This window comes from Phyllobates terribilis, unplaced genomic scaffold (genome assembly GCF_046119375.1).
Source record: "Phyllobates terribilis strain yellow unplaced genomic scaffold, ASM4611937v1 Scaffold_9__5_contigs__length_417890890, whole genome shotgun sequence".
Classification (NCBI taxonomy): domain Eukaryota; kingdom Metazoa; phylum Chordata; class Amphibia; order Anura; family Dendrobatidae; genus Phyllobates; species Phyllobates terribilis.
Window position 1 is genome coordinate 111255666 of NW_027362769.1, and position 15429 is coordinate 111271094.

The 15429-nt window shown below is 41.0% G+C and overlaps 1 protein-coding gene across 2 annotated transcripts in view; it reads right to left on the reverse strand.

Moving 5' to 3' along the window:
• Positions 1-14287, reverse strand: part of MAP3K20 (mitogen-activated protein kinase kinase kinase 20) — a 187435-nt gene extending 173148 nt beyond the window's left edge. For both annotated transcript variants that reach the window (XM_073646928.1, XM_073646930.1), the window contains exon 1: positions 14134-14287. In XM_073646928.1, coding sequence (XP_073503029.1) covers positions 14134-14249 — 116 coding nt within the window. In that variant the 5' untranslated portion in view covers positions 14250-14287. The remainder of the gene's footprint in view (positions 1-14133) is intronic.
• Positions 14288-15429: the final 1142 nt, after the last annotated feature.

Consider the following 15429-nt stretch of genomic DNA (forward strand, 5'->3'; position numbering starts at 1 on the left):
AAAATCTTTGGAGGGAGATGAAACTCAATGTTGCCCAGCGACAGCCCCGAAAACCTGAAAGATCTGGGAAGATCTGTATGGAGGAGGGGGCCAAAATCCCTGTTGCAGTGTGTGCAAACCTGGTAAAGAACTACAGGAAACGTCTGACCTCTGTAATTGCAAACAAAGGTTTCTGTACCCAATATTAAGTTCTGTTTTTCTATTGTATCAAATACTTATTTCATGCAATAAAATGCTAATTAGTTATGTAAAAATCATACAATGTGATTTTCTAGATTTTTTTTAAGATTCTGTCTCTCACAATTGATGTGTACCTACGCTAATAATTACAGACCTCTCCATTCTTTGTAGGTGGGAAAATTGTCAAAATTGGCAGTGTATCAAATACCGTACTTATTTTCTCCATTGTATTAATATCTGTGGGACTTACAGAAGGAGCAGAGCAAACATAGAACCTCTACATTCTGTCTATACAAGAAATCTGTGGGTGTGCTATCTGGGACTGTGGAGTCGGAATCGGTATAAAATGGACCGACTCCAACTCCTAAAATATATAATAAATTGGGTACAGTAGTTCAATGCAGTTTGTGGGGAATATTTTTTTCATAAGAATTTGGGAAAGTTATGAAATGTCCTATAAACGTCTGTCCTATTCCTGATCTAAAGGTCTGGACTTTTAGCTGAGATTAATCTGTGCTACAGTAAATTTATCACTTAAACATGAGCCATGTATGAGGGAGTCGGAGTTGTGGAGTCGGAGTTGGAGTCGGTGTCATGGAAATTGAGGAGTCGGAGGTTTGGCTTACCGACTCCACAGCCCTGGTGCTATCTATGACTGAGTTGGGTATACCATTTTATTAAGTTTTGTTTTTTATCAATAGGAAATATTTTATAATATGGATCTCTCTGATCACTGTGACCCCAACGATCCCAAAAATGGCTTTTTCTCATTTAAATTAAAGATTTTTGGGTACTTCCATGAGATAATTAGTGACTCCAAAAGACTTCTTACCATTTATCCTTTTTCTATATATGTACCTTATGCACAGGGGTGAAACAATTGCGGTCACACCCTCTGCGACCGTGACCGGGCCCGTGCAGGAGGGGAGGCCACCGACACGAATTTCACCTGGATGTGCATCCTTGGAAGTACATTCAGGAGAAATATATTGCGGCACAGAGACCCGCTGAGTCCCTGAGCTGCAATACACGTCGCCAGCTAATCAGAAGCCTGCATCAGATGTCGGCTTGCCAGTGACGCGCGGCGCATGGCAGTGACATAATGCGCTGCCCGTACTGGTACACCGAAGTCAGCTGCCGGCTACAGAAGATGACACTGCGCGATGTGGAAGAAGGGAAGGTGAGTAGATTTATTTAATTCTTTTTAAAATGTGCTGGAGAAAAACACAACATCTGAACGCAGCCTAATAGAACCAGTAGAAAGTATTTAGAACCCTTGATTGTATAGCATATGTAGAAGATATTCTGCAGCACTTTCCAATCCCATAAAGCACATCCCTTACACTATCTTCATTACCGCGGCGTATCTCCTAATATCAGCTTCTATTTGACCTGGAATTAGATGTGTTTTTAATGCAATGATTTCTGGCCAGTGATGTGTAATGAGCAGATAGTCTGGTCACAAATTCTATTTACATTTCGGTTGCCAAAGAAAATCCGGTAGAAAAGCACGTAGTAAATGTAACCGTTTGCGATATTGATGTTACAGCCTATCACGTGTCGTCTTCTTGAGACAAAGGTTTTATAAACAGTTGTAGAAATAACTAGTGAGAATGTACTTCTTGGCCCAGAATGACATATTTCTATTCTGGATACTTATCACATCGTTCTATAGAGGACTGATTTCTTTACTGAATATGGTGGCCTTGTTAGATCTACAAAACGTATCATAAATATAGTTTGGATTCAGGATTATTCCCAGTGACCTTACTTGACCTGCCTTTCAATTAATTACTATAAAAAATAAGTCAAGTTTTACCATGCCTCTGGGGTTGGCTGCTCTAAATCAGTGAGGAATAACTTATTTTACAATGTATTTATAAAGGTAATTATGTATCAGCTTCCACCAAATTAAATATATTCTGGTTACCCTTATTCACAGAGATCTCACCGAACGCCAGTACAGGACACTACTGTCCTCCTTCAGAACGGAGCAGCAGATCGCATGCTCAACCAACACGCTATTCCTTCTCTACGGGACAATCAAACACAAGTATGAAATGAAAGAACTACCAAGCTAAATCCCTACCAATCTGATACAGATGTCCAATCTTAAATATAGGTCATTAACTTCATATCAGTTCCAGAAAACTTTTTTTTAAAAAAGGCTTAAATGTACTGTAGGTATTAGAGTGTCATAAAGAAGGATCCCCACTTAGATGACCGCCACTCCAATGAGCCAAAGAGCATCGGAAACCTCAGGGTTTTCCAAGTAATGCTACATTTCCAATGCAGAGGAGTACAGCTGATGGCAGCTTCCTTGGCTAAATTGGGGATCTCAAGAGCCAGACCTGCAGTGATTATCTGATCATCACAGTGGCTCTCTTATAATATTGACTTTTTCTAAGGATGGGCCACCAGTATCTATGTCCTGGAAAACCCCTTTAACTATTTCCACAAAGGGGCGTGACTTACATGGTAATTAAGCAGTGGAGACTAAAGACATGCCCCTGAGAATCCTGTGAGCTGCGCCATCTTGTATAAGCCACAGAAATTAGCACTAAATAAAAAGGCCCATAACTCTCGAACCATATGGTGGCTTAAGAAAAAAACAAACCCCCCCAAAAAATGAATATTTATGGGTCCAGTAGAAATGAAATAAGATCAAAAACTGGCCATCTTTGTGTTACATGCACGCCGCTAGGTTCAGATAGGGCGAGACGGGTTTCATGAATTCTTTGGAATCCTGTGGGGAACCATTACTAAGGGCGACCATAGGCTGCAGCTTCTCTCAGGCACACGATAGATTTAATTGCTGACCAGACACATCTGACAAAAGTCTTTTTCAACAGTTTAACAGTGAAATTAAATCTGAAGCACAGCCAGTGCAATTCAGGAACAATCTTCATTACAGTACAGTCTGAGTTTATTAAGCAACCGGCTTCAGTAACAATACAGTAGTTTCTTCACAAGGCACAGTATTACAGTCTCTTCAGTAGCATAATTCAGCATAGATTAGATCTCTTAGCAGCACACTTCTATGCATACACAACCACAGGCTTTTCCTTCACAATGACACAATAGTACACCGCATTCTTTATACTACATGGAGATGGAGGGGGGGTTTGATGAGGAAGATGATCCCTGTGACACAATTCCTTCCAGTTCTTATCTTCCTGCCCAATAATACTCTGCACTGTTACTTCAGGGAGTTTATCTGACCTGTATTTAGTTTCTCTCCTGATCTGAATCCTGTTCAGTTGCCTTCTGTCAGATACAGATAACACACCACCTTTCTCTTTGGCTTCAGTCAGACTACAATAAAAAGTTCACCAAAATTCCCCTGGGGCTCTGCTAAAACACTCCCTGTCTCCTGTGACTGTGTTAACCCCTCTAGTTGCTGGATGATTCTGGAGCACAACACTTCCTGTCTCCTGTGCTTGTGTTACTTCTAATAGTTGCTTAATGCTTTTGAAGCAACAGCACTACTTCTGCATGTCACATTTGATCTGCTGACAGATCCTCTTTAAAGAGGTAACCACTCATTTCTGCATGAAGTTGAGCTAACCTCGTGAAGTCACATCTACAGATGTCTAATAAATTCGAAAAAATAGGATATTGCGTGGTACCAGCCGCCTGTGCACACAGGCCAGCAGATATCAAATCAATTTAAATAAATAGGATGTTGCTTGATGCCTACCGCCTTTGCACACAGGCCAGCAAATATCTAATCAATTCTAATAAATAGGATGTTGCGTGGTGCCTGCCGCCTTTGCACACAGGCCAGCAGATATCTAATAAATTCTAATAAATAGGAAGTTGTGTAGTACCAGCCGCCTGTGCACAAAGGCCAGCAGATATCTATAGATATGACGTCACCAGCCTCCCTCACCTCCCGATATGGCAGAGAGCTGAGCCAGATTACCCTTTTAAAGAGCTTATGGATGACTTTTGCTATTTTTCCCCAAATAACTATTGCTATCTGAATTCCAGCTCTTTGTGATACCATTTATATTACTGCTGATTTTCAGTCTAAACATAATATGTAAGCAAAACAATTCCTTCTTCTGTACAGATGTTTTTTCTTACATTACAGCTGGGAATCCACCTTCCACAATGAACAAGACATGTACAATCCTCGGGAGGAGGAGGAGGGGGACCTCTTAGATCTCTTTTGTCCCAGGCTGCCTTTTTTAGTTATATTTACAAGAACATGCCAGGAGGCTCTCAGCCTCTTCGTGCAGCACACATCTACGCTCTTCCCAAAGTACACACACTGCCGTGATAACAGTTAACGTAATCCCGCAGCAATCCGTCAACCACAATATATGTGCAGGACTTTCGACTCTTGTTCCTGGATAGGAAAATACCGCAACTTGCAAATGTCACTTTTTTACGATAAAACTCTGAATACACATCTCACTATCTGGAAAATGGAAATTGGCAAATCCACTTTATTTAGCCAAAAACAGCTCTGTGCATCGTCCCAAGAACATAGGATAGTTACTATAATTGTTTTCTATCTCTCAATTTTAGTATAATGGAAAACCACGGTTCTCAAATAGTCCAATATGATTAAAATTTATTAGGGTGCATTCACATTGTGTTCCAGCACCCGTTCTGTGGCCCCGTCGTGGCTTTCGCATGAATCCCCCGCAAAATGGAATTCCTATGTATGCGCCAATAGTGAATTTATGTTTCCGTTTTATTCATTATTTAATTAACTTTTTTTTAAGCCAATTTTCTTTGTTTCATTGTTTTTTTTTGGGGGGGGGGGGTTTCACCATTTTGCGCAATTCTACTCCAATATCCTAGTGGGGTACAAAATCTGCCTAATTTAGTTTTTGCACAATTTGAAGACTATTGTGCGACATTTTAAAGGGTCGTGTGAACTTTTTACTCCAAAGTGGTGAAAAAGACAAAAATATTAAGAGCATTTTTACTTTTGCCTTAAATTCATCAATAGCCATGTTACCATTTTGAAGAATCTGTTGCAGCAACATAGCCCACAGCAACATAGACCACAGCAACATAGCCCACAGCAACATAGACCACAGCAACATAGACCACAGCAACATAGACCACAGCAACATAGACCACAGCAACATAGCCCACAGCAACATAGCCCACAGCAACATAGCCCACAGCAACATAGCCCACAGCAACATAGACCACAGCAACATAGACCACAGCAACATAGACCACAGCAACATAGCCCACAGCAACATAGACCACAGCAACATAGACCACAGCAACATAGCCCACAGCAACATAGCCCACAGCAACATAGACCACAGCAACATAGACCACAGCAACATAGACCACAAGACAACAAAAGAAAAGTATTTAAAAAAACAAACAAATAATGAACCGGCCTGCTCTCTCCAATGTATTCCGTATAACACAGGTATTCTTTAGAATCATTACTTTTGGGACAAACTATGGTTCTTCACAGAATCATACAATAAAGCGGCATACAGAATGCCTCAGCTTTGGCTTCTACATGTGCAAAATAACCCTCTTTTTCAAAATAATTGGCCCCATCACATAAATGGCCACAAATGTATTAATCTGCAGATAACGATGATCTGCAATGTCCATGGTCATGCCTATGGCACTAATCAAGTATTTACATGCAAGACAATACAAGTGAGAAACTTGGGGGAAAAAAAACAGATTAATCCATAGTGTCATAGATCATTGAAATGTTTTACAGTTCACAATCTATATGTAGAAAGAAACTTTCTAGAATCTTAGAAATGACATTTTAATGCTATTGTAATTATTATCTGCAAGAGTTCAATGTTCATTGAATGATAAATGTACCAGTCCGTGGTCAATAAGGGTAATAATGATAAATACAGTCTCCATAAATCACCTATTAAATCAGGAAGCAGTAGCAAGGTTACACTCATCAGATAATGGCACTATCGATACAAGTACACCTCCATTAGATAGCCCATAAGAAACTCACAACATGACAATTCACTAGTAATTTCCGAGAGACTCGACAGGTCAAATTCTAAAGAATTCGAAAGAATTCTGGCAAACACGCAGCTATTTTATAGGTCTTTACAATGTTCAAGAGATATGGGGATATAATATGGCACCCATAGAAGTCCATGAAGCCACATGGTACCAACGCCTTCTTGTAGACATGAATTGGCACAATCTTGATTAGTCGATATAGTATCTCTATAATATGGTGCTATATGGAGGCATAGCACAGCTGTACAGGAGTACTAACAGGTGCAAAATGCGAATGCAGAAAAAGGCCACTCATTAGCTTGCTAACAACTAAGGAAACAGCCCCCGTCTGCATATTCTACTACATTTTCACTCACATAGGATGGAAACGCTAGTGGCACAAGTTTATGAAGTCATCCAGGAAGTCCAGTCCTAACTTTATCATGAGTTTCTCATGAACAACGGTAGACTTGTTTCTTAATCCCACAGTTTTTTTTTAAGGTGCCACAATGAGCAGACACAGGCAAGACCATATATAACATTCCCCAAAAAAGTTAAAATAGCGTGGGCAAGGAGGTAACATTGGTTGCTGTACCTGGCATCAAGCTGAAAAGGACATTTTGGGAGGAGCATTGTGTGTAGCCCCTCCCCTGTTAGCTGCTCTCCACCAATGAGCATTGCTCAGAACAGCCCTGATAATCCTGATTGGCTGAAAACTGCTGTATAGCAGAAGCTCACAACTTTCAAGTGAGTGTCAGGTTCTGGAGACGATATAGTGAAAGCCTTAATGGGTGTCTTATGTTTCTTTTTGTTTGACTTTTTGTAGAACTTACACTTTCAAAGAGGGCATGTGTTAAAGAAATTTATAAAAAAAAAAAAAAGTAAAATGATTAGGTTATGTTATTAATACAATTTCTGCCTGGAATTTGCCTCAATCTCCAGCTACAAGCTCCAGTCGGGGGTCCTAACAGGTCATCTTCTGGTTTGTGTCCATCAGAGAGCATTTCTTGTGTGCGTGTTTTTATTCACTTATATAACGCCATTAATTCCACAGCGCTTTACAGACATTATCATCACTGTCCTCATTGGGGCTCACAATCTAGATTCCCTATCAGTATGTCTTTGGAGTGTGGGGGGAGACCTACAAAAACACAGGGAGAACATACAAACTCTTTGCAGATGTTGTCCTTGGTGGGATTTGAACCCAGGACCCCAGGGATGAGAAGCAACAGTGCTAACCACTGATCCACCATCAATAGCTAAGTCAGTCCTCTTCATACACAATGCTCATCACTTGCTGACACAGGAAACCCTCTTTTGTGTCGATCACTTGACTTGCTTGGAAATGGGGCTAGAGCTTCTATTGGAAGATCAGGGCAACTTAAAGATGGGAACTATATTATAGAGTTGCATAACTTACTAATTTATACACTTTTAACAAAATAATTTTTAGCTGGACACCCCTTTTAAATAGAAATCGCTATACTATCACATACAATGAACTTGTTCAAGGCCCTGTGCACACATTGAAGATTTTGTCACGATTTTTCTGTGCAGATTTGTCACAAAACCTGAAAGGTTTCCTGATGCCAGAAAAGTGAATGAACCATGAAGTCTCATGAACACGTTGCTTATTTGTGACTTGCAAATTTGGCGCAGATTTAAATTTGCAGCGTATCAATTCTTTTAACTTTTTGCTGCAGATTTCACCCATACTGATGAGTGGGAAAAATCTGCAACAGAAACGCATATAAAAAATGCATCAAAAACATGCTTATTTTACGCTGCGTTTTTCCTGGTAAGAGATGCAGAAATGGTGCAGAAATTTCTGCACCAAATACTTAACGTGTGCACATATCCTAAGGCTGAACTAGTACAATACTGCAGAATTAGAAGGAGGTCATAGAACACAACAATTCCATTGTCTCAACACTAATCCCATATGAAGCAACACCCTCCTCCATGCATGCAGAGTTATCATTCATCCTTTGTGTTCTGGAATCATTTATTCGTGTCTCACCTGATTCCTGACTGTCACATTCTTAAAAATTTACATTTTTAACAATTAAGGCATTCCTACAAAAAGAAAGCCTGTAACCACACCTGACGCTGTCAACAACCTGTTCTCCACAGGAGCAATACTGGATCATTTATCATCTGCAGCCCCATCAATCAATCTTTTGCAAGCCGAAAAAGCTATGTGTGAGCCATGCGCAGCCTGGAAGCCACATGTGGCATTCGATGATACACTGTGCGGCGCTTTACCGTCTGATGGTAGACATGATTGTCTATCTGGGCTGCTCACATGTATTTTTCATGTCAGAGAAAAGAAAAGTACTACGCAGTACTGGACGGGTAAGTATTAATACTGCATGGTATGGCTCTGCTGGGGTCCCTATATAGTGGCAGAATGGGGGTCTCTTGACTTCTGTACGGCACTCCAGTAAGGAGCAGTGGTAGCCATGCACGTCTGGAGTCATCTCCATTGTAGGTTTATGGGCCAGGCCAGGAGTGGGTGATAAATACATTAGTGGTGACGTGTTTCTATTATACTTTTCCTCTGATTGTTCCACTCCTGATTTTGGCTTTCAAATACTGATGTAAAATACTGACCGAATACTGAACGTGTAAATGTGGCCTATGACACATAAACTGCAATGGAAAGTGGAAAGGAGACCATGCATGCATGGTCTCCACCTTTCCGGCAATCTAACTGTGAAAAAAAAAGAGAGCCCTGTTTTTTTAGGATAGGTGGGATTCCTATAAGTGGACCCAACACTTTTTGATATCCCACAGTTGTTACAGATGGTAATAGACCTCCAAGTATTTGCAATCTTTAGGTTTTGCTCAAGAGCAATAAATATTGTGTATTATCCTAATTATATCAATTCATACTACGGGGCCAAAGCCTAGAAGCAGAATATGGTGGATATCATCATGTGCCACTGGCACCAGGTAGAGCGGTGGCAATCACTGGTGGCATTTAATACCTCTCCATGCCCTGCAAAGCGTGGAAGCTGGAGCTGTAATTCATATTCTTTGCTTCCTTAGCTATATCATTTCAGAAAACCCCATAAAAAGGGAGCAGCAGTCTAATGACGCAGCATCAACATATGTTCAGTTCACAAGTTGAACGATTACATCATTTTCCCGCATTTCCCTGTACGTATAGATGACACTGCTGGGAAATATTTAATGCCTGTATCTGGAGGCATACATACCATAAGTATAAATTATAGAAATGTATTCATGCATTCAGTTTTACTCACTTCCCTCTGATGTTGTTTTGTTCTAAATTTAACCCCAGAAGAGTTGGAATTCTGCAAAAAGTAAAGTGTCCAAAATCCTAGGCAAAGCTGAAAATTAACATTTAAACAGAGTCCTGTTCTTTTGAACTGGAACTACTTTTAGTCCCGTAAATCAAACTTGACCCAATGTTGACTCCAGAATGTGACACCGATCAGTGTCTGCTAATCCTCAAACCATGTGCAGTGACCTTGCATGTGTCCATCAATCACACAGTGACAACCACAGACAAGTGTAAAGCTACCCGCAGGAGATAAGACATGGCCCTGCTGCCAACAACAAAGATTATCAGCATCAAATAGGTGGCACCGAGTCGTTTGGGGAAACTTCCACCTCCACCCATCCATGGGGAAGGACAAGGCGTAGGAACCTTCACATTCTTCTCTTGCCACAATCCACACTGAGAGTTGAAGGAAAGGTCCTACTAAGCCAGTTGTTTGGCTTTTGTTATTCCAGTATCACAAGGAAGCATCTCTCCCCCTTGCAAATAAGTAAATGTTTGGCTGGAGTAGGGAAATGTCTACACTAAAGTGCCAATTTCTCAGATACCGCAAATACACACGTTCAGGGTAAAGAAGTAGACCTTACCCCTTTGTAAAAGCAAGACTGAGGCTTTATGCAGATCATAGACAGAAAATGATCATCATAGTATGTAGAAGAGCATTGAGATTATTCTTTATTTCAAATGACTATTCATTCCAGGATACTGCACATGTGAGTCATTGGTTGCTACAAATATTACCATCTCATTATACTATTTTATTAATTGTGCAAAGCAAAAAAGAAAATACTAAACACCCAAAACAAGGACTCTCATGACCAGGGTCAGCTTTTACAATATTATAATGCTTTTTATTACTTGTGATAATTTTTAGTGGTATGTTTCCTGACTTCCCCTATAGTTCACTGTATTGAAAATATTACATTTTAGCCATATTATGGCTTTGTTTTAAAGGTTGTCCACTACTCTGATATTAAAGGGGTTGTCCAGGACTTTAACATTGAGGGCCCATCCTTAGGATAGGTCATCAATGTCTGATCAATGGGGGTGTGCCACCCAGCACCCCCGCTGATCAGGTGTTTCGGGTGTTGTCCGGAACTGCTCAGTTAGGGAGCTGCAGAGCTACATCGATGGAATAGTGGCCATGGCCGGGCACCGCACATCTTCCCCTATTGATCTGAATAGGATAACCCCTTAATGACCCATCTATTGGATAGGTAATAAATATCAGTTCGGTGGGAGTCCTACACCCGGCACCTCCACGATTAGCTGTTACCAGCAATGCCAGCAGTTGGAGGAAAAACAGGGTATCTAGCAAAACAGCACAGATCTGTACAATGTGCAGTGGCTACTGCTGAAAACTGCAGGTCAGCTCCTAGTAAATTGACCTGATAACTAGAGATGAGCCAATTGATTTGCGAGTACCTGGCCTCTAGACGAGAGGCCTCCGAATCTCTTACCTTTCGTCGTCCCCACCATGGCATTTGGTTTGTCGGGGCTAGTGATGAGCGCTCGTTACTCGAGTTTGCCTAGGGTGCTCGGGTATGCACCGAGTATCACGAGTGCTCGAGCGACATGTTCGCGTTCCCGCGGCGGAATGTTTTGCGGCTGTTAGACAGTCATAAAACATGGGGGGATTGCCTGAGTTTATCAGGCACTCCTCGCATGTTTTGTGACTACTTATCAGCCGCAAAACATGCGGCCACGGGGACTTCAACATGTCACTCAAGCACTTGTGATACTCGGTGCATACCCGAGCACCCTAGGCAAACTCGAGTAATGAGCGCTCATCACTAGTGGGGGCTAATCAAAAGCCACGCAGAGGAAACCAGAAAGTAAGAAATTTGATTGGGATTGTTTATGCCAGAACAAAAATCATTGTTATCATCAACATATCATCGACTGGAAACAGGATGTGGACTGCCATTAACAGGTATGGAGAAAGAACGATCATATTAATGAACATTCCACCCCATTATACTTGGTCCCTGTGTAAACAGGCCAATAAACGAGCGCCTGATGACTTGTATAAAGATGATTGGTGCTTGTTTAAAGGTCTGAAATCTACTTGTGTAAATGCACCCTAAATGTGTGATGGCGCAATGTCATAACACAAGGGGGCCCCACTTTTAATTTTGCCCAGGGCCACATCTTATATAAAACTGGCCCTGCAGGTATGGTGCTGTTTTTTGGAAAAAAGCAGCCATGTTTTTACTAATTTTGCAAAATTGCTACTTCAGAGAGGAAGAGGACTTGAACTCTAATGCCACCTATTGGAAGTAGCAATCCTAAAAGTCAATATCGACCCTTTAACAAGCCTTGCCGTATGACTTAGGCTAAAAGCCAAACCAGAATCTCAAATTGCAGACACCGTGTTTCAGGGTATTGCCCCTCATCAGTGCAAAGTATGAAATCTGATTTGCCTGGGTGAGAAGCTTAAGACTGGGATCTAAGGGGTAAGGTTTCTCTTTGTGGAGAGTGACAAGCCAGGCCTGGCATGTCAGAGTGAGAAGACTTATACGCCAGAGAAGCATGCATGGCGTATAAGTCTCCTCACTTTGTCATGCCAGGTCTGGCTTGTCACTCTCCACAAAGAGAAACCTTACCCCTTAGATGCTTTTCTAATCTTGGAACACCCTTTTAATTTTGCTAACGTGTTAAAACATATATGTCACGAGTACATAGGATAATACATTTATTTGCAAATTACACTAACTTTTTAGCAGCTGTATTATTTTAACATTAAAAAGGAGTTCAATTAAACAATGACATATGACATATTTTAGCAGTGAAACACTGGAGCAAAATGAACTGAAGCAAACCTGATCAATGTCAGTTCAAATGGAAATAGAGCGAAACCCACATCCACCACTAAAGTTGCTCCTGTCATTTTGCAACTGGCATCTAATGCTGGAATTGGATTGCAATGGGAAACTGCACTCTTCCTGTGCGCTAGTTCTAATACATTTTTAGGCTGAAGAATCAGTTCATGGAAATGACAGTTGTCCAGTAGTAAATTCACTTTGGGGAAACCTAAGCACAGACTGACAATGAATGTCACCGTAACAATGTTTCAGTTTTCTGAGTGATGTCATCTCCATGTCTACAAAGTAACTGTTTTGCTTACAACTGTTACAGAAGGTGACCTGAACTAGGACCGTACAGCTCTCCTGACATGTCTGTTTTAGGAATTACATGCATTCTCCATGAAATACGAATTGTGGAGCATCTTTTCTTATGTTGGTGTTGTATCGTCCCTTTGTTATTCCATCCTAAATATTAATGAATGCATTGACAATAGATAGAGGAACGTGACATGGTCTATGACATCAGACATGGTCACCGCAGATTGGACATTGTCTGAGAGTGTAGCAACACCCCTCCACCAATTGTAGCACCTAGATTATTCATATATTTTCAGGAGGAATAACAGAGTATTAAGAAATGAACCAGAATTTTGATCCTGATGACAATACCATTTTTTTTCCTCCTGACTGGTCCCTATCTGTGTAGGTGGCATTGCTGTGAACATGAAATGTCTCTTATTGCCAAATAACACACTCTGATGCCAAGAACGCCCTGGGCAATCCCGTCCTGCCCATAGCAACAGCTCCCAGCCGCGCAGGGCAAATCCACATTTATACAAAGCCACTCCCTTGCCTTGTACTTATGGCCGGTATGAAGTTCTATATATTCACTACAGTCACACGTGGTGAAGTATTACAATTTTTTTTCAGCTGTTAAGGTATGTGTGTAAAGTTAAGGCAGATTCTGCATGCAAGTCGCCTAAAAAAGTGTCCTGCAAAAAGTGAACATAATGCACAGCAATGTAAAAACAACATCACTGTGCACAGGTTCTGTCTTCTCCGACTTCTTTTAATCTCATATGGGTTCGGAATCCATGAAATGATTAAAAGAAGTGACATGTTTATTCTTCTAGTTAAGAATCTAAATGATAGAAAAAGCAGTTTCACCTAGGAAAACCACGTCAAGTGTTGTGTGAATATGGCCTAAAAAGACATTTTTCTTAACGTTCTTCTGGATATTTTTCAACACTGTGCGACATTAGTAGTAAGCAGTTTGAGATATTATCTTACGGTCACTATGCGACACATACGTATTTAAGAGCGAGAATCTGCATTGTGATCCTTTATGCAACTTATTCCCGTGCAGCAAGTGTCATGCATTTGTCGCACAGCTTGTTCAGACAATAGTACTAATGGCAGCAGGCTTGGACTGGCCCACAGGAGAACAGGAGAATCCTCCGGTGGGCCACCACCCTCTTATATGAGCAGTTCTTGGAACAATATACTTGAATCACTATGTACGGACAAAGGCAGCATCTTATTCATTTAACAACCTACCCAGTTCATTGTTATATAAATTTGTGAATGATAATAAAGTCATATTTGCATGTAGCTGAAAGGTGGGGCCTGGAATTGGTTACTGGTGGGCCCTTGGATCCCCAGTCCGTCACTGAATGGCAGGCTTTACTTTCTCCAGGATTCCTCCAAACTTTCCTGGCTCTTCTGCACTGTGGGATCAGACAGCACAGAGTTTCTCAGGCTGCTGAGTCACAGTCCCCTCACTCCTAAACTCTGCTGATTTCCCTCTTACACCCCTTATGCATAGCTGCACACTGCACAGGACCCTGCATTGCCATCCCCTCTGTCACTTACCTCGCCTGAATACGCAGCAAGACCTGAAGACTGTAAACTTTCCCCAAATATTCCCGGTCTCTCCAGGTGACAGCCAGAAAGTTCCAGCAGCAGCAATGAGCAGAGGCAGAGAGCATGCAACAGCTTCTTCCGGTCTCATGTCACTTGTATTGTCCTGGGCTCTGCTCTGGCGCCACCTAGCTGCAGCTCTGTGTATGAAACCTACTGCACAGATTCCACTACAGTATACATACAGGTGCATCTCACTAAATTAGAATATCATCAAAAAGTTAATTTATTTCAGTTCTTCAATGCAAAAAGTGAAACTCATATATTATATAGAGTCATTACAAACAGAGTGATCTATTTCAAGTGTTTATTTCTGTTAATGTTGATGATTATGGCTTACAGCCAATGAAAACACAAAAGTCATTATCTCAGTAAATTAGAATACTTTATAACAGCTTGAAAAATTATTTTAAAATCCGAAATGTTAGCCTACTGAAATGTATGTTCAGTAAATGCACTCAATACTTGGTCGGGGCTCCTTTTGCATCAATTACTGCATCAATGCGGCGTGGCATGGAGGCCATCAGCCTGTGGCACTGCTGAGGTGTTATGGAAGCCCAGGTTGCTTTGATAGCAGCCTTCAGCTCGTCTGCATTGTTGGGTCTGGTGTCTGTCATCTTCCTCTTGACAATACCCCATAGATTCTCTATAATAGATTCTCTATGGGGTTAAGGTCAGGCGAGTTTGCTGCCAATCAAGCACAGTGATACTGTTGTTTGTAAACCAGGTATTGGTACTTTTGTCAGTGTGGACAGGTGCCAAGTCCTGGAGAATGACATTTCCATCTCCAAAAAGCTTGTCGGCAGAGGGAAGCATGAAGCTCATCAAGAGAATGCCAAGAGTGTACAAAGCAGTCATCAAAGCAAAAGGTGGCTACTTTGAAGAACCTAGAATATAAGACCTATTTTCAGTTGTTTCACACTTTATTGTTAAGTATATAATTCCACATTTGTTAATTCATAGTTTTGATGCCTTCAGTGTGAATGTACTATTTTCATAGTCAAGAAAATACAGAAAAATCTTTAAATGAGGTGTGTCCAAACTTTTGGTCTGTACTGAATATATATAAACACACAGATCTATGCAAACCTATAAGCATTCTAGTAACATTCATAATATGATAATATGCATTTTATCGGGACCCCTCATTCCCAATGGCTTTGGATTTCATTGCTAAACACTGTGCACCTGTCAGGTGTCCATAGTTGGGCTATACCATGCTTTTCATTTTTCGCATGGCTTTTTTTT